Here is a 24,599-nt window from a genome sequence, read left to right as displayed (position 1 = left end):
CATCAAGATAAAGGGTAATTGCTGCCAAAGAAAATATCATGAGGAGAAATAAGAGAAATGCTATAAGACTAAGAAGAAGCTGTAAGGACCAGTGGTGGAAGAAGTACTCAAGTAGCAATACTACATTCATGGCCCTATGTTACAGTACAAAAGTATCGGCATCAAGTTATACTTAAGTATTAGTAGTAAAGTACTGAGTATATTGAGTTACTATTATGATTATAATCTGTAAAGTAGCATTAATGTTTTTTGCGTAACACCCATGACTGCCATGTCTCCACCACTTAACGTTGATGTTGACGCTGATTCCTTCCTACAACTCTGGTCATGTCCCCTGTGAGACCACGTGTGTGTGTGTGTGTGTGTGTGTGTGTGTGTGTGTGTGTGTGTGTGTGTGTGTGTGTGTGTGTGTGTGTGTGTGTGTGTGTGTGTGTGTGTGGAGGAATAGGGGCCCTGTGATGTCACATTCCTGCGCCGCGCGTGGCTCTAGTTTGGCCTCTAGGTTTTAAAGGGGAAAGCTTTGAAACATTACACCATCCCACAGTCGCACACACACACACACACACAGTCAAGGGCCAGTGGTAATACTGCCAGGGTAATAACCTTACAGACTTACTGATCTCCCTCCCTCCCGTTCTCTCACCCTCAAATCTTTATTTACCCTACTCTCCCTCTTTATCCCCCCCCGCTCCCCTCGCTCTCCCTGTACCTTTCCCCCCCGAATTTCAGCGCGTTTAACAAGCATTTAGATCTTAACCAGATGTTGTTAATGTAGCATGTCTAAAATACTAAACATCAACCCAGCGGAGAGGGCCTACAGCTCCTGCACAGGGCCTGGGAATAACCGACACACACACACACACACACACACACACACACACACACACACACACACACACACACACACACACACACACACACACACACACACACACACACACACACACACACCACACACACACACACACACACAACACACACACACACACACCACACACACACACACACACACACACACACACACACACACACACACACACACACACACACACACACACACACACACACACACCTCAACGTATTCCATGCACAGAGGTCCACAGCCCACATGCTAACATGTAAACACACACACACCAGCACAAGCAAACACACGTGTTTCCATACACACACTCCGATCCACCCACACACACCCTCCCTCCCACTTACTGCTTAAAACACATGAGAACTTATTAAACAAGAAAAAAATAAAATCTATTGTTTCAGGTCGACTGTGAAAGCCAGACAATGGGATTGTCACATTTAATACACTCCCGGTGTGAATGTCAATAAGTTGAACTGACAGAATAAGCTGAAAAAATGACTTTTGTGTAAAAAAACGCTTGTATCAGCAGCTCCAAATTTGCTTTGTTGTTGTCAATTACGACTTCCTGAGACACCTCATTGTATTTTATTTCGCTCAAATTGCCCGCTCCGCTGTCTTGCAGGCGACTAACAAAACACCTATTACTCTTTTGAAAAAAAAGAAGAAGAAATAAGAAAAGAAAATCATATGAATAAACATAGCCGAGATTAAAGGCTTGCGTGTCTTGCTTGCTGCGCAGACAGAAACTGTTGTTTCGTGTTAAGAGGGGTTTCAATTTCAGTGCTGTGAGCATTGGGGGGGATGATGTTAATGATTCTTTAATAGCAAATACAAAAGGTTTTCACAGGACAAAAATATGGGCTTCAAAAGGTTCAAAAAAAAAGATTGCCGCAACACCTGGCCTTATACAATGGGCTAACACACCTACTGTACACCTCCACACACTCACGCGCACACACACACACACCTGCATCTTACACAACAGCCATATTGCATTTCGGCTGTTTGAATCACCTTAGGCTGAGTAGGTGAATTGAGGAGGCGGCACGGCAAGCTTACTGAGGGATTTAGGAATAATTTGAAAAGAAGATTCCTCTCCTCTGTTTCATCTCCCCCACATCCCTTTCTCTGTTTTCTGTTTTCCCTGCTCTTTTATGATTCCTCGGTCCAATATTTATCCAGCCCCTGATTATAAACATCTGGCCGACGGGGCAGTCTGCACAGCGGCAGCCGCAAAACACACACACACACACACACACACACACACACTCTCCCAGAGTCGCACACATAGTGGAAATATCACACACGCTCGCAAACGTGACCCTGTCAGGTCCAGACCGGAGGACGGAGGGGGAAACAGACAGAGCCGGAGACAGAGAGAGAGAAGTAGAAGCTGAGGGTTAATGGCCTTCCCATCTCTGTGATAAGAATTCATTCTGTTCTATTACCAGCACTTATCTACAGAGGCTGCTGTCTTTCCCTCTCTCTCCCTCAAAAAAAAAAACCACACACACACACAGGGACGCACAGCGAGGGTCCGAGATCGATAGATGAACCTAATGAAGAAAGCAGCTGTTTCTCGGCATACCTGCTCAACTCTATCAGCCCAACGAGATCTCCCTGCCGCATTCATCCGTCCATCTATCCATCCATTTATCTATCCAGCCATCTATCCATCTGTTTTTATATCTCTTCACACAGCTATCCATCCATATACCTATCCGTTCCTCCCTCTATCTGTGCATCCATCACTACACTGGTAAACAAAGATACCAGCAGGATAGATATAGTTTCGAATTGACCAGACTGGTCCTTGTCATGTATTCAAGGTTTATTTATTTTCCGAGAACTAATACCAGGCAGGGAATCAGGGAATCTAATAAAATGGCTGCCGTGGTTTAAGAGAATGGATGTGTGTATGTGTGTGTGTGTGTTAGTGTCTATGCTTAAAATAGGCCTGTGACGGGCAGTGGCCAAATGGATAATGCTTAAACAGATCTTTATCCTATTGGGCTACTGTCCCGTTTTTAGCTGCATAAAAAAAACATCTGCTTTCAGAGCCACTAAAAAAACAGGACTGTAATCCTGGTTAAAATCAAAGAAAAGTCTTTAGTAGATAGAAAGGAAAGATAAAAATACAATTATATGAGCAGGAAAAGTTGCTTTGTTTCATGCTGTAAAAATAAGAACAATAACACGTTTAAAATAATTTAAAAAATACAAGTCATATTGTGTTGATGCTTGTTTCAATATATAAATATTGTTGGTGTCAATTACAAATACAAAATTATAACAAAAAATAATTTCAGGTTTCCTTTTATTCTATTCAATTGCAATGCCTTTCTGTGACTACATTCCTTTTTGATGGAGCAAAGCTGCCATTAGCGCATAACCATTTCATATGCTGACAATAAGTCCATGTTACATGTCTTTTGCCACGGAAGAGTGTGCAAAATAAAAAATGTGTGCATCATCAGGGCCTTATTATGTGTTGAGGTCAGGCAGGAAACAGGACTCTTCAACATAAGAAGAATAGAGTCACGGGAAGAAAAGTAAAAATATCTTCAAGCCTAAATATTCATTAGGGTTGCTCGGAATCATCTCCAAAAGGAGCACATGGAAGCTGTAATACACGGGCACATATGTCCACATGCAACACACACACACACAGACCTGGGGCAACTGCCCGAGAGATGGTATTCCAGACGCTTACAAATAAGGAGTGTTGGCTTTCCTCTGACTTTCTCAAAAACATGCAAAAAATGTCCATTTCATTACTGGCTAAACAATGTCATATGGGCCCCCACTGGCCCTAATAGAAGCAGACAAAGACAGAGCAGCACACATATGCTTCGAATAAATCAGATTACCGAGGGAGAGGGGGGAGAGAAAGAGTGAGAGAAAGAGGGAAAGAAAGAGAGACACCGCCAGACACTTAGAGGATTGACAATATTCCCTTTTCTTGCTACCTCCACCCCTCCCTTTCTCCTTTTCCTTCACTTTCTTAACTCCCCCAACCCCCCAAGCGGGATCTGTTTTAGATTTGAGCCAGTGCTAGAGCCATATCTCTACCTTATCTCTGCTAGCCGTCAGAAAACAGAAAGCACCATGTTTCCATGCATTAGACTCCCGGCCCCTGACACGCCACTTGAACATCTCACAGCCCCTCAAAATGGTTGAGCGGGAAAATAAAACAGCAAAGATATCATTTAATCAAATGAAACGCAGGTTACCGGGTTGCATTGATATCACTTTTTGAAGTGCGTTCAGATACTGTGTCATATCAAAGAAAATGTCAGCCGTGAAAATTATGGAAATGCATTTTGGCATTGTGACAACAAATGTCAACCAATATCCCCCAAAATGAGATGACTGTTTGACAAGCACAAAGCGTCATTAACTGTATTTGAATAGCCATCAGATTTGAGGGGCTGTGACATTTTCTACCGCCTGACCGTCTCTGGGTATCGAACCCCACGAAGATATCCCGTTGTGTTTTTGCTCCAATTATGTCAAAGCACTTCTCCGATGACTGTAAAAGGAAGTATTGATTCTCCTTAAAGTTGTAACAAAAAAGACAGGGTGCTGAATATGTTAACAATTTGAAGAAAAAAGGAAAATCAATATTCAAATGACTCCTTTTATTGATTTATAATTAAGTCTTAATTGCGGCTAGGCTTGGACGTTCAAACTGCCGTGTGACGTTAGTCGGGGAAAAGATAGGGGAACGTTATTGATACAGTTTAACAGTGGTGGTCGCCCAGACATTGATTCAGCCGTTTTGCGGTGCCTTTGGCATGCTCTGACGATCTAAATGCACATGCATTCTAGGAAGCACACACACACAAAAGATGCACTTACACCTGCATGCACAAACAAATGCACACACATCCTAACTGAACTAACACAGCATAATTAACCTTCATCCGGGAAAAGTCAGGGCTGCCTTATCTGCAAACTTGACTGCGCATATGTGTGTGTGCGCTTGTGTGTACGTGTTGTAATTACACCATTAGGTGTGGAACTGATTGTCTTCAGATGGGGTTGGTGGAGGTATTATTCTGGACAAAATAAGTGAGTGAAAGGAATGTGTGTGTGTGTGTGAAATGTATGCTTGTTTAAGCTTACGTGCAGATTTTTTTTATCCCGCTGCATTTATTTGAGATCCAAGTGTTTATGTTTGTCTCTTCATGTGTTTCAACCCATGTGGCAATGTGTGTGTTTTCATGCTCAAATCTGTGTGTGTATTTTTCCCCACGGGCCTAATCAGGTATCAGATACCTTTTGTTTTGGGAGCTCATTGATGGATGAAATCTTTATCTGTGCTATTGATCAGGAGGGCGCAGGTCCTAAACTGTCTGTCTAGCTGCCTGCCTGCTCCGGCTCTAACAAGATTGCCAGGGCCGAGTATATCAGTTAACATTTAATCAATGGCAGCTTAAGACACTGGGGCTAAGGGAAAGAAGCCCACCGCTTCAGCCCCCTGCCCCAAACCATTTCCCAGGATTGAATGGGAACTTTATGTGTGTGTGTGTGTGTGTGTGTGTATGCGAGGGGTTCCAGATGATTACAAGGGATTGGGTCTGGTTGATCACATGTCTTCAGGGGACAGAGGTGTGAGTGTGTGTGCGTCAGTGTTTACAGGCATGCGAATGTGGGCTTGTCGATACATGTTAATACGTCAAAAACGCCGGAGGGGGTGGTGTGCGCTGCCCAGGCCCCGCTATAGAAAATAGGAAAACTGAAGACTGATGTGCTGGAAAAAAAGAAATTGCCATTCAAATCAAGTGAAGGCTTCAAATTGAACACGCCTGTGTAAAAAAAAACACACACACTGCAGTGGAAAGATATGACATATCAGGCAATGCGTGATTTTTTTTTTGCCTTGCTTGCAAAAAGCCCCGTGATGGTAAAATGTAAAACAGGAGAGTCAGCAAAAAGAAATATGATCAGACTTTTTTTCATGCTTCTTTTTATTTTACCATCCGCTCATCTTACTGTAAATGAAACCCCATCAGATCTAAGAGGCACATCCATCCCCGATCTCTTTTTGTTATCTTATTCATGCTATCGCTGGATCTGATCATCAACATCTATCATTTTGAGATAATTAAGAAATGCATACGGTATTTGCCTGTGCGCATTGTGTGTGTGAGTGTGTGTGTGTGTTTGTCAGGGGGTTACTCTGACAGGGGAAGCCCCTTTCACGTCCGTGCCTTTCGTCCAAAGCCTGGGAGATTCCCACCACCAAAAATCAATGTGTGTGAGAGCATATGTGCGCCAGTGTGTGTGTCAAGGTTTTGTAAGACAAATCTCTCCAGCGTGCGCCGCTTTAGTGCTATTGAACCAAGCTTCGATCACTCGGCCACTGTGAATAATGCAAGGGAGGCTACTGCTCACTTACAGCACAGGATGCTTGCGCGCGCGTGTGTGTGTGTGTGTGTGTGTGACAGGATGGTCCGTTTTTCCTTCTTGCAAATGCAACAGGGCAGTTCTTCGACGTTCCTCCACTTGGCCCTCTTAATCTCGTGTCAGATACAGGAACTCCCACATTGATACTGTCTCTTTGAGTGTGTGCTCCACATGTGTGTGTGTGTGTGTGTGTACGCTGGAGGCTTCTACAGTAGACGGGAAGAGCTTAACTCAAGCAGACAGCTCCGGCCTGCACTTTGACACACCCTGACTCATTACATACAGCCGGCACAGAGTGGAATATTGTCATTAAAAAAGACAATTAGATATGAAGTCAAGGGAGCATCACTTACACACACATGGACACACACGCCTGCAAACACACAGCGCAGGAAATATAGGTGAACTCATCTTCATATCCCCAGGTATATGAAGCGGAGATATTAATAATCAGGGAGATAGAGAGTAATTAAAATGATTCCAAATGACGAGTGTGTGTTTGTGTGTGCGTTTCTGTTAATTAAACTGAAGGATTTGATATGACACAAACCGTACTGCTTTAATGGTGTCCTATACTTGATGTGGCTGGAGGGGACAACAGTTGATGGGGTTATAGGGAGAGACAGGGCGGCACACGCACACAAACAGATCCAGCTGCTCATCGGCGCTGCCTTAGAGGAGCATCTCCTTTTTCGACGTAATTATCTGTGTCATCACTTATGAGGCAATTAAACAAACATCAGTTCCTATTTCCTCTCCTCTCCTCTTACTCCATCTTCTTTTCTCCTGCCATCTGTGCACCCATCGCCTCTCCTCTGCTCTTTTTTTTTATATTTAATCTACTCCTTGCTCCTCTTTTCTCCCCCCCTCTCCTCCTCTTCCTCCCCTCCTGTGTGACTCCAGACAAGGTTTCAATTTCAGCATGCTGATTGTCTCATTGCCGACTCTATGCATGTCTAACACTTACTGGCACTCTGGGGACCGGCAATACACACCATAGAATGCCTATTACACTCCCACACGTTTCTGGTGTGTGTGTGTGTGTGTGTGTGTGTGTGTGTGTGTGTGTGTGTGTGTGTGTGTGTGTGTGTGTGTGTGTGTGTGTGTGAGTGTGTGTGTGAGAGAGGTGATGAGGGTGTAAAATGCCTATTACGCTGAGAGTCTGGTCTCTCTTACACTGGAGAGAATTCTCCGGCGCCTAAAGAGCAGAAAATTGCAACGCTCCTCTTCCTCACTCCCCATTAACCTGCTTTTGAAACAAAGGCCTGACCAAGGTGTGTGTGTGTGTGTGTATGTGTGTATGTGTGTGTGTGTGCGTGTGTGCATCCTTGCCCATTAGCCCTGTGTGCCATCATAAGTAAAGCACCTTGAGGGCCCAACCAAGCAGAAACCCAAGAGTCTTTTCTGCATATAGCTTTCATCTCCTGTTTTTTATTGTATTCGATAGTATTGTAAAGGCTACTTTATGCAACCATATTGCTCTATTGAGTCACAAGAAATGTGTAAAATGTATGTTTTATGCCCATAAATGTACTTTCCAGTCATTGTTTTCCATCTTTTCTACCATCCTTAAAATAGCAAAGGAAGACGGCATCTTGGAAAAAGTGAAATGACTAAAGGAGATGACTAGCAGCGGGCATATTTGTCTAATTTGCACAAAGACATCCACATCAAAGCACAAATCAGCAGCAAGGCTCATTCAATGGATTTTGATCAGTCCATCCATTTCTTGTTCTTTTTTCCCTCTGCACCCTTTTTTCCTCTTTCTGTCACATTCCTCTTTCTCTCTACATTCTCAGAGTGTTATTAGGACTTGATAAAAGCGAAAGGGATGTCATGACATGAGACCCCCTGTTAGCATTAGGAGGTGGAAGTGCGGGAACGAGGGGAGAAGAAAAGGGAGAGCAGAAGATGAAAGAGATTTGTCTGGAAATTATTGCTCACAAGGCATTGATTCTCTGCTTTAATCTCACACAGTGTGCTCAAATTTCCTATTAGGGAGATAAAGAAAGGCAGGGAGATGGGTCTTATTCACAAAGGTGGGGAGGTGAGACTTGCCATGCCTCTTAGTGTTTCTGAGGACGACACGCATTACATATTATTTCCCTTATTATGAAAAGGAGAATCAAAGTCCAGCATCTTTCTTTTGCTGTCTTGCTTTAAGGCCATTAGTGCTCTGTAAGTAAACATGGGAGAGGGAAAGCTATTGCTACAGAACCGCTGGAGGGTCATATAGACACGCACACACATACGACAAGCCACTGACAGCTGCTATAGCTGCAAAGCTTCCTCCGGTTAGCGACGATTAGCCTTTGCTATAGGTAATCAATAGCTGCTATCAATTCCATACCTCCCACTGATGGATGAGGTAAAGAAAACAGAGAGGAGAGTGAGGATAAGGGAGCAATAGAAGGAAATACATTGTAGCTGCTACAAGGAATGGTAGAAATTCTACCTGATAATACTAGCTGCTGAAGTAAAGTTCCTGCTCTGCTCTTTGTGTGTGTGTAAAGTCTGCTTTAAATGTCCATCTGTGAATTGTATCATCGCGTGAGATGAGATTAGTGGCTGCTTGGACCGAGCGAGTGCATTGCCTGGTTACCGCGGCTCCGGCTCCACACAACCCTCCTCCCATCAGCAGATTGTTTGTCTTAATGCTGTGTGACATGGCCCATTGTTTTGTCCATCTGTGGTTAAGAGTCAATGGACAGAGGGTGTATGAGGGGATCGGGGAGTGAAAAGAATGGAGGTGAGGGAGACGAAAATAAAGAAGAGCAGGGGTGAAAAGGGAGGGGGAGGAAAGATGAAGGCAAGACAAAAAAGGAAAGATGGGAACAAGAGCTGAGAGGTGAAAAAAATATTGAAATAGAAAGGTCAGAAAGAGAATGAGAGTAAGGGAAAACATGCAATAACCCTCCAATATGGTCCTTGGACTTTACATTCACCACTTCCTTTCCAGGACCTTCCAGCTCCATATGGAGCGCGGCCCTAAGCTCTTTGTGATATCACTGACGTGAACGACTCCTGGCCCTGTGACGCCAGTCCCCTCTTCAAAGGGTTAAGTCATATTTAGTATGCGTCCTCATAGCCCCATGGCTTTGTATTGTAAATAAGACTAATGTGGCATTGGTCAGGTATGCTAATTCAGATAATCAGCGCAATTTCTGCAAATTATAACTGTCAGTGTGGTGGGCACAGAACCTTGGCGGAAAACATGAGGGAACAATTTAGCCTGGGTAATACCCCTCCACCAAAGAGCTGCTCAACTCAAAGAAAAACAATCGGCCTGAGCCCATACCGCCCCGACACACCATTTCAAAAATAGTTTATGGTGAACGAAGCTCATTTTTCTGAAGCACAAGTCAGCTTGCTGCCCTTTTTTCCCTATGTGCACACACAGACCGCAGAGTAATTATAATTTGCTTGGATGGAATTATTCAAAAAATGACCACATCTTTTACTCCCTCAGCCATAGAGAATATGGTTTTGGGAAATTTGGGGTAAATTGCTACTTGTCGAAAATATAATAATATACATATATGAATGTGTCTTATTTTGATTTGACAAATGATTTAAAATGCTGTGTATTGTCTCCAGCTAATTGTACAGCAATAAAAAAACGGCATAGTTCACAGAAATCCTCCTGGGTAACATCACATCACTCATCAGAATAGATCTCCCCAGAAAGTGCATTTTATTCATTTTGGGCACATAAAATAACATTCCAAGGTTTTATTACGCGAGGAATGGATCCCGCCTGACTGGGATCTGTGGACTTCACCATTTATGTAAGTAACTTTCTGATTCGCATTAAATGAGAGAGAAAAGGTCACGAATAATTTATTAACTGTAGGCAATCAGCTTTTTGTAAGCAAATCAATATGCGATATAATTGGCTGTCCTAACCTATTAAACTTCTAATCTAAACACAGATATCTAAAGGATTAAAGGTATTAAAAGATGGCATTTGCAAAGCAAGAACAAACAGTAACTACAAATTGACAAAATGTCCTTTAATGAGTCAGACAGAGGCTCTTACCTACTCTATCTGACTTAAAAAAGAAAATGGCCACCGCTGCGCTAACTCCCAGCGGTTAGCTAGATCTGGGTGTGTGTGTTGCATCCTTTCTCTCACTCCTCCGGCCATCCGTGAATGTTTATGTAATGGCCACAAATTACTGAGACAAACCCTGGAAATAGACTTCTGTCTGAGGAGAGACCTTCTTTTAAAAAAAAAGGAAGACAACCGCTGGAATGGCGAAACCACCCCCACTACCCAGAGGAAAAAAGTATAAGATGAAGGATTGAAAGTGAGGGAGGAGGGAAAACTTAATACCTCAAAATATGCCTCGGTGTCATCACATCATAATGTTCTTTGGGAAACAGCCCTTTCCCACATTGGAAATTGAATGATTGTTTTCGGTGCTTTTGCTCAGTTTTGGGTGGGTTACATTTCGGGAACAAGGATTGTCAGCGCACTTAGACACAGACAAGATGGCACTTTTTCTCTCTGCCCATGCTCCATCACTTCCTGCTGGAAGCACAGGCACATATAAGGATAATAAGTGTCCATTAGCTTCGTTTTTAGCCTACAGCTGCTTTCTAAATGGTTACCACAGCTACACTAATTTAACTAGGACCAAAATGACCCAGAGCCTTATCACTCAGAGAAAACAAAAGGCTCTGGATACACACACACACATGCACACACTCGCATATACACACATGATAAAAGTGTTGTCGGTCTCTTTAAGTCAGAAGAGGTCTTTTGTTTAAAAGGGGGACTTAGACAAAGAGGGTCCTCTCCCTCCCTCTTTAATGCATGTTGGGTGGTGGCGCTGGTTGGGGGGTTAGGGTTAGAGGGATGGAGACTTGTGGGTGGTGGTGGAGGGATGGAGGGGTGGAGGGAGGGATGGTTGACAAACTGGGCTCTCAGAAATAATTACCTCCATAAGATCCCATCTCCCTTTTCCTTTTTGTAAAGGACAGAGGGAACTAAATGGGGAAATGACAGAAAGTACAGTATGCAGAGAGGCCTGGGTGTTTCTGCTTGGTCTGGCTTATGAGGAGCGTTACACATGATGGAACACAAGGCTAATGGGCAAGGATACACAGAAAAAACACACTAATGCGCACACACACACACACACACACACACCTCCTCCCAGTGTTCGTTATGGCTAAACAAATGGTCAGATGATTGAGACTTAGGCGGCAGCAGTCAAAGGGAGAAAACAACTTAACTTCAGAGACTGTTAATGTCTCCAAAAATACAGCTAAACAAATTGTTCAAATTATAAAATCGATGATGGAATACCCATGACTCGCGATCTGTCATATTTTTCTTCACTAAAGAGATCTATTCAGGGCATAACTTCATTACAGAGAAGGGCACACACAAATCTAATTTCTCTAACAACTTTTGGACAACCCTCAAAGCAAAATGGCTTCCAAGTCCTCCATGTTGAGAGGCAATTCATTTATGCATCTGATGCAAACTGGCATTTTTTATAAACTCAATTTTGTTTAACACTTCTAATTGTACACACTGACAAACGATTTATCTCAGCAATGCACAAGGCACAGTGGGTTTATTGTCCCCGAAGGACACCGCTAAAAGACCATGGTAAAAAGTTTTTGCTGTACAGTCAGTGAGTTACTGTTTGCACATGTAACAGTAGATAAAGACACACACACACACACACACACACACACACACCGAGCTTTCACAATGCTGTTTACCTAGTGTAAAGGATGAGATGTCTGGGCCCAGGTTTGGGGAATTACAGACTCAAAAGGATAACAAAGAGTGAAAGGTTCACAAATAAACATGCGCCAGCAAACACATGTATTGACACGCACACAATGCAGTCCAGCAGAAATGTTCACTGTACACTCCTGTCTTTGTTCAAAACACCTATACCCTTATGCTGCGCCTCTGCAGTCCTGTATCCTTAATTAGGCCATAAAATCAGCATCAAAATTGTTTAATGAAAGCCATTCACATGTACATAAAGTCCAGAGCATTAGAACTCTTATTCCCAAATGGGCCTATAATTATCTGGCTCAGTGCCAGGTCCCAGGCTTTAAGAGAAAGATACCGGTCAGCACTTAAATTAATCTTTTTCATACCAGTCTCTAATGAACAGAAAGTGCTCGAGTCAGGAGTTGCAGCCCCAGAAAACTAACAGCACGCATACACATGCACGTACACACAAATTGATGGTCCTTAAACCAAACACTGGCTCGAAATGTTGCCTACTATAGAGCCTTTTCCATCTGTGAGAATATTCACATCATCTATCACTTTAGGAGCCCAACGCTGCTATAGCATACCCTTTCTTCCATAGAACATATCCTACTGTAGCATGTAGTGTTTGCAAAAGCTCAAAGGGTTCATCTACTAAAAAAGAAAAAAGCTAAAAATATACTAAATCTGACAGAACTTTAGAACATGAATGTGAGCCCGATTTATTACATTAACTCTCAGTGTTTGATCTCTGGCTGAAACACTCTTACCCCTCCCTTTGCCTACACCTGCCAAATGTGTACGGTCTACAAGGAAATACTTTTGAAACATTTACCACGTACCCTGTGAAAGAATACAGTTGTTCTAAAAATTATATAGAGTGGGCAAAAGGAGGGCATCCAAAAAAAGGGGCTTAGCATTTTGGACCCCGTCAGCGTCCGCTTAAGCTTTGCACTAGCTTCCTCATGGAAATTCACCATGTGGCATCAAAGCCAAGGTATAAAACAGGGGGCCCGAGCAACAAATATGATGTGTTTTAAGAGTGGAACATTTGAAATAGGTGAAGCAGGCGAATATTGCTTATGACAGGTTTAAAACCTGGTTGTGCTCACGGGTTTGAGAGGTAAAAAGAAAAAAAGGCTTGAAGCTGGGCTTGTGTTCTTTATTTAAATAAAACCCGGACAGAGAGAGAGATGGAATAACCAGGACAAAGAAGGAGAGAAAGGGGGATGCGAAAGGAGAGCAGGAGAACGAGAGAGGTGGAGGGGGGGGGTATGTAAAATGCACGGTAATGATTTATCTAAGCATGCTTTTCTGCTGCACCCCAAAGTCTCACCGAAACTTTGATCCATGTGTAATTAAAACCAAACGTACGCCGGCTACAGTCTCCATTTCAGGATTGGGAGCTCTTCTTCTGTTCGTGTGTGTGCGTGTGCGTGTGCGTGTGCGTGTGCGTGTGTGTGTGTGTGTGTGTGTGTGTGTGTGTGTGTTGGGATTCACATATGTTTCTAAGCGCTGGGCCCCCATCTGTTTTGGGAGTACATGTACAGTATAAACAGGACACTTTGGGGAGCACACACACACACACAGATGGATGTATGGACTAATGCTATTCTGGAATGCTATTCAAAACGTGTTAGCCCCCCCCTTAAAACCCCATCCCACCCGCTCCTTCAGGTCAAGCAAAGCAAAAACAAGTTAAGCGCTCATTTTCTCCCGGCAGCATTAACATAGGGATGACTAAATAATGGACCCTGACTCTTGGTCTTCTGGTTTAAATTACAGCGCAGCCCCCTCCCCTTACACCCTGCAACCCCTCACCAACCATCCAACCCCCACTCAAAGAAAAACGATTAATCTTTTTTTTTTTTTGTCTCTCTGAATGTTTTACAGTTCTGTTACACTTATTAGCTGCTGGCAGGACGGAGAGTCTTAAATGAAAGCCAAATTGCTTTGGTCATGAGAAAGGAAATGAAAGCTCACTCCAGGGAGAGACTGTGTAGCTGTAGCATACGTGTGTGTGCATGTGTGTGTGTGAGTGTGACTAACGTATGTGTGTGTGAGTAACGTATGTGTGTACAGGCCTTTTCACTATGAGATACTCCCAAGGTGAAATGTCATAAGCTGACTGCTTGCCTGCCTGGGATGTCCCTGTGCACGGGACAGTGTGTGTGTGTGTGTGTGTGTGTGTGTGTGTGTGTGTGTGTGTGTGTGTGTGTGTGTGTGTGTTGCACATATAAGCACGGCAGCCTAATAGGAACAGTATGCTCATTTTGGAGAGATTAGGAGGAATGGACGGGTCTGTATCGAGAGACGTGATCTGGATATGAAGGCCAAAGGAGGGAGGCAGCAAGGGAGGGAGGTTTGACAGAATAAAGAGGGAGTGGTGCAGAAAAAAAAGAGAAAAAAGAGTAAAGAAAGATTGATCTGACTTCAAACCAAGAAAACGGACCGCGACAACTGGAATCAGCATTTAACTTGAATCAAAAAGACTTTAAAACACAGGGAAAATGGCATGGTGTGTGTCAGAAAGAAGGAAGTTGATCAAATGAGAAAACTATCAGAAAATAGCCTCAGAAATCAGAACAATCGACATCCTAAGCTGACAGACAGAGCAGGTTAAGAAGCACTGACCTTGGCTGGAGGGGCTCTCCTTGACGTGGAACAGCTCGTGGAAGCTCAGTCCCTCCTCGTCCCCTCCCAGGCCCTGCTGGTGCAGCTGCAGCTTCCTCAGCCCCTCGTTCTGCTGGTGGCGAGCGGAGCGGGCGTGCTGCACCAGGTTGAGGCGGGCCTTGGTGGAGTAGTCGCACAGCGTGCAGTAGTAGACACACGACTCCAGGCTGTACGCGCTGTCCTGCTTCTGCAAGTGCTGTGGAACACAAGAGAGGAGGGTGCAGATGTGAGATGGAGTTCATGTTTTACGGCGTCCTGTGGTAAAATTCAAGGGAGTTATTGTTCTCGCAGCTGCATTTGTTTCCTCTTTTAAAAGTTTGGTTGCAAAATTCCAAAGCAAAAAAAACCCAGAAATACCTGTTTTCAAAACAAGAACATAGTCAATGGGTAGATTGACGGTTATTGGACAATAATTGAATATTTTTTTAAGTTTAGGATATAAATCTTTGGTCGTATATAATGTTCTGCAGTTTATTTAAACAATTTAGTGGGCAGTGCTTAAAATAAGCTACCATCTAGAGCAATAAATCCTCTGGAAATCCTTATTATTATCACAGTAACAAAAGGAGTTTGGAGTTTATGTTCACACACTATACCGTCTAAATGAACTGGACATGTTTTAGGTGACATAAAGATTACCAACACACAGGAAGTCAGATAAGGGTTGAGTTCAGAGCAGTGTTTTTGTCTTTAACATGCACATTGTCCGGCTCTGCTCATTGTGGGCAGCTGCAGGGGTTTCTCATTCAACGTGTGCTGTCAGTTGCAAGCCCTTAATTTCCAGTTGCCTCCTTAATGGCATTGCAGCCATGCAAAGCTACCCCCTACCTCGATGTGTGCATGCGCACAAACACACACACGCGCACACACACTCATGCACGCACACACAGCCCCCATCCCACCTTGCCCTACTCCCATACACCCAGTCAAGCCAAGCATATCAAGTGTGCCTCTGTTGTTGCTGCCGGGCTAATGAACAATGCACAAAAACAAAAGACCAGGCCAAGCTTTTATTATCTGATCCTCTGTGGAGGGAGGGGGGGGGGGGGGAGAGAGCAAGGCAAAGAGACACAGAGGTGGCACATGATGGTTAGTTTCTGCTTTGTTAAGATTTATTCATACAGCCATGTGAGAAACAGGTGCAGGCTTCTATGCATGAATTAATACACATAATGGAGTGTGTGCGTGTGTGTGTGTGTGTGTGTGTGTGTGTGTGTGTGTGTGTGTGTGTGTGTGTGTGTGTGTGTGCTAACTATGTCTCTCTAGCAGGAAGATGTTTCATTTTTGAACCATGTAAAAAGTTGATACTTTGTCATGTTGCCTCATTTAATATGGAGCAGGAAAAGAGACTCAAAAATGTGTGTGTGGGAGGTGTGTGTTGTGGGAGGAGGGGGGGCACAGTTAGCTGCAGGTGTGTGAGTTTTAACCCCCCCACCCCCCTTCCTCCTTTGACAAACAGGGATTAGCAACATAGCTACAGCCGCTAACACATCTTTTCTCTCTGTCTCTCCCTCTTTCTTTCTTTTGTAGGAAATCTTACGAGGTTTTTCTCACGAGACGGTGGGACGTCCCCTCGCAGTCAGAGGCCCTTTCAGAAGTCTTAAGTTTTAATTAAGTCGGAGTTGTCAGAAGAAAGCTCCCCTAGTCCAGAGCTCAGGGCCATTAATTACAGCTATCTTTGTTTCTCTGTGAAAGGAGGCCTCCCTTGCTCCTTCTCTCTTTACCTCTTTTCCTTTTTTTACCCTCCCTCCAGGAGAACTGGGCTTACTGAGCCTTTTCTGTGGAAACCACACACATGTATATATATATATATATTAAACATGCATGCACAACAAGGATATATATACACTTTAGAAAATGTTGCCAATCATGGTTCTGTGCTACAAAACTGTGAATTTCTCCCTAAAAGTTGCTGCCCCTGGTCAAAATGGATATGACCAATCATCTTATTCTGACCCTTCATAATGGCCATATGCTAGACCCCACTCACCACCCCTATACTTGCGTACATCCCCCATGTCATCAATCATTACTTCTAAAAAAACAGGGACGCTTCACTGCTGCGTGATATTTGTTCTTTCTCGATTCAATCGTGTCTGGACTTCACTGTAATATACTTTTATTACATGAGCACTTGGCTCGAAATGGGGGGGGGGGCTACTTAGAATCGAATGAAAAAGCTAGTAATCAAACAAGGCTTTTCTTTCCTCCAGTGACAACCTTCAGCCTTATATTAACGACTGCCTCAGGAGGAAAGTTCATTGGAAATATGCGATGAGACATGCTCATGTTGTTAGCAGAGGAGAAAGGGACGGTGTTGAGTCTTTTCAGGACATAGACAGATTCATAAGGGCATGGTCATTAAGGTAGTCACACTGGATCCAGATTAAAAGTAAAACAGAAGTGGATTGAAATGCCTTCCATGTCCAAACCTATATACTATTTGTTTTGAGGCTGCGTCGGCGGAGAGTAGCTGGATGATATACTTGGGGTTGAACCGGGCTGCCAGATAGGTTTAGGCCTAATATTAATTCTCTCCCCATCAGCACATTCCAGAGGGTTTGTTTAAGACCTAAACTAGAGGGCTGTCTGTCGCTCTCTGGCACTCTGCAGGCCTGTAATGCAGGCGGTCTGGTGATCACAGGCCAGAACATCCATGATTTATGAACTTTTAAAGGAGCACTTTGACTCCTGCCAGGCGTGGGCTGTGTAATGCATATTCAAACACACAAACACACTGTTCCTGCTCCTGGGTTTGCGCCCGTGTGTGTCTGCTTGAAATGTGTATGTAATTTATGCCGCGGCTGATTTGTGTGTGCTGTACATGCATTTTGTGTCATATAATTGTCCGTGTATGTGTGTTGTGTGTACGGAACAGCAAAAAGGCCCATCCCTGTCAATATGGCACCTCTCCAGAGTGCATGGTGGTTAATTGTTGGGAATTAGTGTTTGGCAAACAACCAAATAAGCTAACACTCCCTGTGGGCCAATCAAAATCAGCTAAACAGCATTCCCTGGGTGAACCTAAACAGGCACAGACACCTCCCGATGGTAGAGGAGGTGGGCGTACACACCCCCATACACACAGAATGCAAATTATGACACTCGGGACTTCCTGTTTACCTGTCAAAAACACAACATTGTGAGCCGTGTATATGACACTCACACACACACTGGGACTTGTATGAGGAGAGGGGAGGAGAGTCAATTTGACAGGTAAAGGAAGCTCCCTTGTGCAGTGGTTTTCTGCTGCAGTGTGTGTGTGTGTGTGTGTGTGAGGGTGTGTGTGTGTGTGTGTGTGTGTGTGTGAGGGTGAGAATGACAGAGGACTACATTCATTATGCAGAATGAGATGTTTACAAAACACCTTTCTCACACACACATAAACAGACACACACACACACCTCCCCTGCGCTCTCTCCCTGGGATTGGGGGGAGGAAAGCAGCACTGCCGTCTCATATTCATTTGTTCTATCTGTGGTGACAAAGCTGCCTCATTAACTGAATCCTTAATAAGCCAAGGCAACGACATCTTCTCACAACTTCTTTTATCTCTCTGTGCGTGGACGGGAAAGTGTGTGTGTGTGTGGGTTGCGGGGGTTGGTTCAATTTCAATGCTTATTTCCTTATTACTGTATCTGTGTGTGTGCCTGGTTTTTATGCATCAATAATTTCAACTCTACTTTTTTTTTATTTTACCTCTGAAGTGCGTCTCTTTGTCTTTGCCTGTGATTGTGCGTGTGCACCGGTAATACGACAAAAATATTTGGAAAGCAGTGCATAGCGGTGAAGCTGTGTTTTCGTCCATAAAACAAATGACAAATTAGGGTATTCAGTACAAACATGACTCTTTCCTGTCATTAAGTGTAGAAGCAGGCAGCTAATGAACACTCCACTACCACAGCTATGTTTAAATAACCACTGTGAGTGTGTCAGAGCGTGTGTGTACGAGTTTTATATGTAAAGATTCCGTACATACTTCCTGTTTTCCTATTTGTGTCCGTAAAGAGTGTGTGCATGCATGCAAATGTGCACCCTAGACATTGTGAAAATAAAATCCTCTTATCTCCTTTCATCAGTTTATTTTAGGGGAAGCTTGTTATTGAGTATACCTTCTTTCTGGAACGTCACCAGCTTCCGGTGCTATCCCCTGGGCCCCCAGGGGCCATCGGAGACAAAAACAGCCCCACTTGGCCCGGCAAACAACAAAAGCGTGTTTTGTTCCTTGAAAGTATTTTAAACACATACCAGTGCTGCCTGGAAGGCTGCCAAGTGTAGAATTCCATCAGTGCTACCACCTCCCTAACACATGTTACTGCTAACCGCCGCTCAGCCCCCCAGACATAGATGTAACGCAAGATCACTACCAATGGATCCGCTGGCAGACTGCACGGCTGTAAGGAGATGCTGAAGGCCCAGGTATGTGCCACCTTGCTTCCGCAGATAAAGAGAGCGGCAAATATAGTGTATGGAGAGACGGATCGTGTGCTGCACACGCACAAAAACAAATATGCAAATAAGAGCCACATAGAAAAAGTGCTGAGTGCAAGTTGCACACAAATACAGACACAATGCACATCTCCTGGTTTCCTCCTCACTCCTACAAGGCCACTGTGTGTGATCTAAAGATACCGGAGAAGCAAAACAACTCCAGAAAAAAATCCCCTTACCCGACCTTAATTTTTTTTTCTCCTGTAGGCCGTCTTTTCTTTCTCTTACTTTCATAAATGCAAAGAAAAAGATTTCCTTCAGCTAAATAGTGTCTCCTGTTTCTCTCAGCTGTCTGCTTGCTGGCAGTCACATGTGATCCGAGCTCTGGGACTTGTCCATGAGGTGCAGGGCCTGTAGGCGAGCTTAGCTGAGGTCATCCAAAAATAATAAGCTTCCAACGCGTAATGGCCGGCAAGCCAAATAAATGAATTATCACAATCATATGTACTAGCTGTCTGCCGCTCTTCCCAACTCCAGCGCTGTCTGCCTTCATTCAGCTTGTTTCACTCTGCCTTCTTTATTTTCTGTAGTGATCGCATGGGAAAAAACTCACTTTAAAGTACGGTCTTGTCTTCCATTTTTCTGACTCCCACACATGGACACGCCGACACACACACACACTTGTAGCAGTGACGTAAGTGTGTCTGACGGATGGAGCAAAGGTCACTCTGAAGTTCACAGCTTCCCGACCTCTGGCCCCCTCACTCGGAAAAGAATCCCTTCTGACTCTCTATCTCTTACTCTCTCTTTTTTCCAGGCACAAACACACAAAAGTGATGCAGACCAGAGCGAAAAAAAGGAAAGAAATCGTGTTGATTTACGATCTGATCCACTTCTTCTGGTCGTAATCAGTGAGTGTGTTTTAAATATCTTTTTTGAGTCTCTAAGCACTGTCGCCAGATGTTTTAAAATATACTGACCCAGCAGATAGGAATATTCTAGCAGACAGAAACACCAGAACAAATCTTCATCGGTGCATGTCTGTGTGACTTGAAAGCCAGCTCACCTCCATCCCCCATGAAAATGGATCAGTATTTACATTAGCATTAGATTTAGACAGCATGGTTCAGCCACTTACTCCCTATTAGCCATCCTGACCTTAGCCCATTAGGGTCTAAAAGCCCCCGCTTGTCTCCAACGCAGCCAGGTGAGACTGACCAGACCTCACTGTTTCCCTAAATCATATTGCAGCTGTGATTATCTTTTCCATCGACTCACAATGGGACAGACATCATAAAATGCTGAGATCAAGATCATTGAAATGCTAACATGCTTGTGGGATTATCTTTTTCCAGTGCTGCACGAGGGGGAGGGATATTGCTGAAATGCTAACATGCTTTTGGGTAGGGTTCATCATTTTCCATTTTTCCCAAGATGCTTTTGGGAAATCAAGCTAAGGCCTAATTGACAGGATCTAAGAAAAACAAAAATAAAGCGGTCGAAAAGCTGGGGCTTCAGCTTATTGGCTGGTACCATCAAAGAGATTTGAATTACACTGATGTTGTTATATTTAACTAAAACTGAAAGGGAAGAGAAGGGAAAATAAATTTGGTGCCGAAAGGAGCAGCAATTTTTTTGCCAAGTTTGTTTTTCTTTGCTCGGTTCGTAATGGAGACTTGCTGAAAGAGAGACAAAAGGAAGGACAGAAGCATACAGTGAGAGAAACTATATAGATTGAGAGGCGAAGGCGGTGAGAATCCATAACAGAAAGAACAAAAGAACAAGAGACAGAGAGGGAGAGAATGATAGGGAAGAATCTAGTCGAGTGTAGTCGGGTTCAAATCACTAATTACACATTCCTGAGCCTGTGAAGGGGAGTATTGTTTTCCAGTTAGCCCCTACCCTGTCGCATGGTTTCACTTAGCACAAAACAAAAGGTACAGGGAACAAAACACAAGCCTAATACCAGGCCCTGCTAATGACAGAGAAATGGGAGAAATTATCTCTGGGGTGGATCCTCGTGAGAACATGGCTAGTGATTTCTGGACAAAGGGAGTTCATTTTGAAACTGTCACAAAATGGCAGACTGTCTGCTACTTTCTTTAAAGAGCCAAATGAATGTAATATCAAGCTACTTTTATCCTTAACATTTACATAGAACATAATATCTCATGTTACCGAATCCTTTTCCTAAAATGTACTTCCCAACACACATCAAAAGGTTCGGTCCTTATTCTCAGGAAACAATGTGACTTGTGTGTACAAGCTGTGTATAAGTGTGTGTGTGTGTGTGTGTGTGCATGTTGGAGTGGTACCTCTGCCAGGAAGAGCACAATGAAAGCACCTCTTCAGCGGCGCCGTTTTGCATATTGCCACAGGAAATCAAATGCCTCGCAGTTGACCTACAAGATGGCACACTTGATCCCTCCCTGCTTCCTTTTACAGAAGGCGGTCGATTCAAGCCTGCGCCTCTCTCTTTTTGTCTGCAGCAAACATTTATATAGCGACTGTGTCTCCGAAAAGATAACAGTTTCCTCAACAATTTCTGACACGTCACATAAAAGTCAAGGGACAACCTGGGATGTTCTGTCTACCCCCGTAAACCTATAATGATGAGTTCTGTGCTGTTCCGGCAACAAAGAGGACCCTACCATTTTCTCCGCAAAGCAGGGGGGGGGGGGGGGTGGTAAGCTGATAGCAGTGGCAGCGCTGGGCAGAGTCGCCTGGCTGGTAGTGTTTGCCCAGGCCCAAGCCCCGGTCTAAAGGAAGGATATTGTTTTCCCTGAAAAAGCCTCAGCCGCAGTCCGCATACCAGCGTCCACTCAACATACCAATGGGCTCTTTGAAGATTACTCAAATGTTTGCCTTTGTTCCCCCCCTCCGCCAACTCCCCCCCACCCCATCCGCCCCTACCCCTAGTCCTAACCTACACTCCTGCCAGAACAGGGAAAAAAGAGGAGAAAGGACAGACTTATATCTTCGGAAAACAGTGGGAAAGCAATACCACCCTCAGCTCAGATTCAAAATGGCCTCTGTAGGGGATGTGCAACCACTGAAAGGAATAATATCGGCACGGCCACCAGCATAGTAAACATAAACAATAGAGAGGGGTATTAATGCATGCAGCAGATACTGTGTATGGATGCAAGTGACCCATCTGTATGCCGGTACATGCTTTTAAAGACTCCTGATCCCTCTGCATGTATGACCACAATTAGTTAAATTTGATCAATCCAATGGGTTAATTTAACTTAATGTGCCGAAATACTCAGGACCCCCCCCCAACCCCCCATCCAACCCATATTAATCCCGAACAAGTAAGTGGGCTTTCTATCAGGTCTATTTCAAAGCATTAGGGATTACCTCGCAGAAACTAAGCTGCTTGAACTCGCAGGAGGTCAGCAGTATTGTGCATGCTGCAGGGATGGAGGAGCGGCGTGGAGACGGATAGACAGCAGGACAGGTCAGTTCCTCTTTCTCCAGCTCTCCAACAACATCCCTCAATCCGTCTCCCTCCCTCCGTCTCTCCCTCTTTTCATCCTTGTCTCTCTCTTTCACCGTATAATCGAATATCTCCCACTACTTATCTATTCACTGAGCACCTAATGGTTAAAATCAATTACAGCTGGAATGCTGAAATGCCGAATACTGGGCCACATGCTGATAATGACAGAGAGAGTGTGAGAAGGAGAGAGGAAGCGACAGAGAGGGAGACTTGGGACCGTTCCAAGGGAGGCACAATTACCTCCAATCGATTGATTATTGATTTGGAAGGGCGTTGAGGAGTATTTCAGTTCAACTTTGTCCATATCAATATCCTGATAGCTTCATGAGAGGGGAAAAGTGGGGTTCTTCTGTCTAAATGCCATTAAAAGGCTGATTATTTCAAGAATAAAACACCTACTTGCCTCTAATTGACATGTAAGGAGATAACTTTCAGACAAATTGAGGCACGTATTTTAATGTCAGGATATTTCAAAGGTAGCGCTAATGAACTTACACAAAAATATGTATCTGATCTTGCTGCCATGGGATCTGTCTGTGATCAAATCAACATATCAAAAGTGAAGCAGCGTGCACCGAGAGATCATGTTTGAGATCATGCGCCCTCTTTGATTAGTTCCTTTTTTTGTATTAAAAAAAACACTCTTGTTATCTTTGTCCCAATAGGAAGATCAAGAGCAAGGAGGAGTTTGAAAAAAGGATAGGAGGAGGAAGAAGAAAAAGTGTGTGAGGAGGGGCGGTAAGGATAGGAGGAGGAGGGAAGTGTGTATTTGGGGAAGGGTAGGAGGGGTTCAGATGAGCCAAGGGGGGGTGGAAGAAAAAGACAAACTCCTGTGAGCTCCTTTGTTCCAGCATCCCTGCGATGTTCCCTTCCTTCTGGAGGTCTGGAAGACACTGACCCCCCCTTCCTCTGTACACACTCCATAACCCTCTCTGCTATCGTTCCCATACCTGTCAGCCCCGATCTGCTTCACAGTCCCCTGCACATGGACAAATGGCTTGGCCCCGGCCCTGGACCCGGCCCAAGTGACCCACGGCTCAGAGAGGAGTGGGGATGATTATGAAGAGGATCACATCTGGCTATTAATACCACAAAACTGGCCTTGTCTTTGTCTTACACCCAGGGAAAAACACCTAAAGAAAGAATGAAAAGGCACTGCACAGGAGGGGGAAGCTGGCTAGGGTAATTAAACATTACGTATGAGTGTCAATCAGGAGCTGGACCAAAGCTGGACACACACACACACACACACACACACTAATGCCTTGCCGACCATCTGGTTAAGGCGTTGTGGAGGGAGAATGGGCGAAACTCTTATTAATATCTATGAGGATTATTAGGAAGGCAGGGGGAGGGTGGGGAAGTCCATCTATTCAAACCTTTCTGTCAAACACACAAAGCAACAGCCTACACACACACAAACACACACATGCACACACCTGCTTTTATGCTTTAATTAGCCACCACCCCCCACTTCACCACCCCCACCCCCGGACCTCTGAAAGATTTCCATTGTAATCTCCACGCAGGTGAAAGAGGAGACGATTTGAATAATCTACAAACTGGCGTCTCTTTGCCTCGCAGAGAGGGAGAGACAAATAACTTGTAGGAGTGAGTAAAGAAAAGACACTGAAGTTAATTCATTCATGCTGCTCAGGTTTATAGCCCTGAACTCTGGTTGGCAGGCTGCATCATCAGTCTCCATGAAAATCTATATATTGCAGTCAAGTAGCATCTAGTGTGAAGTGTCCGCAAACATTCATTTTTTCTCTGCAATAGTGAGACAAGTGATCAAGAGCCCAGTGCCCGGAACAGAGGCTCAAGTGGAAAATAGTAACATGATAACCAATTGTATGTGAGTGCAGTTACTGTATGTCTCCATGAAAGTACGTAATACCACACCTCTGTATTCACATATGCATTTATGTGAGTGTGTGTCATAAATGGTGACGTGCATTTGAAATAGA

General features: G+C 44.1%; 1 protein-coding gene across 4 annotated transcripts in view; it reads right to left on the bottom strand.

Moving 5' to 3' along the window:
* zfhx4 (zinc finger homeobox 4) overlaps positions 1 to 24,599 on the bottom strand; it is a 76,657-nt gene that overhangs the window by 22,685 nt on the left and 29,373 nt on the right. For all 4 annotated transcript variants that reach the window (XM_034132371.1, XM_034132368.1, XM_034132369.1 and 1 more), the window contains one exon: positions 14,658 to 14,892. In XM_034132371.1, coding sequence (XP_033988262.1) covers positions 14,658 to 14,892 — 235 coding nt within the window. The remainder of the gene's footprint in view (positions 1 to 14,657; positions 14,893 to 24,599) is intronic.

This window comes from Trematomus bernacchii, unplaced genomic scaffold (assembly GCF_902827165.1).
Source record: "Trematomus bernacchii unplaced genomic scaffold, fTreBer1.1, whole genome shotgun sequence".
NCBI classification, from domain to species: Eukaryota; Metazoa; Chordata; class Actinopteri; order Perciformes; family Nototheniidae; genus Trematomus; species Trematomus bernacchii.
This window is presented reverse-complemented; position numbering and strand designations above follow the sequence as displayed.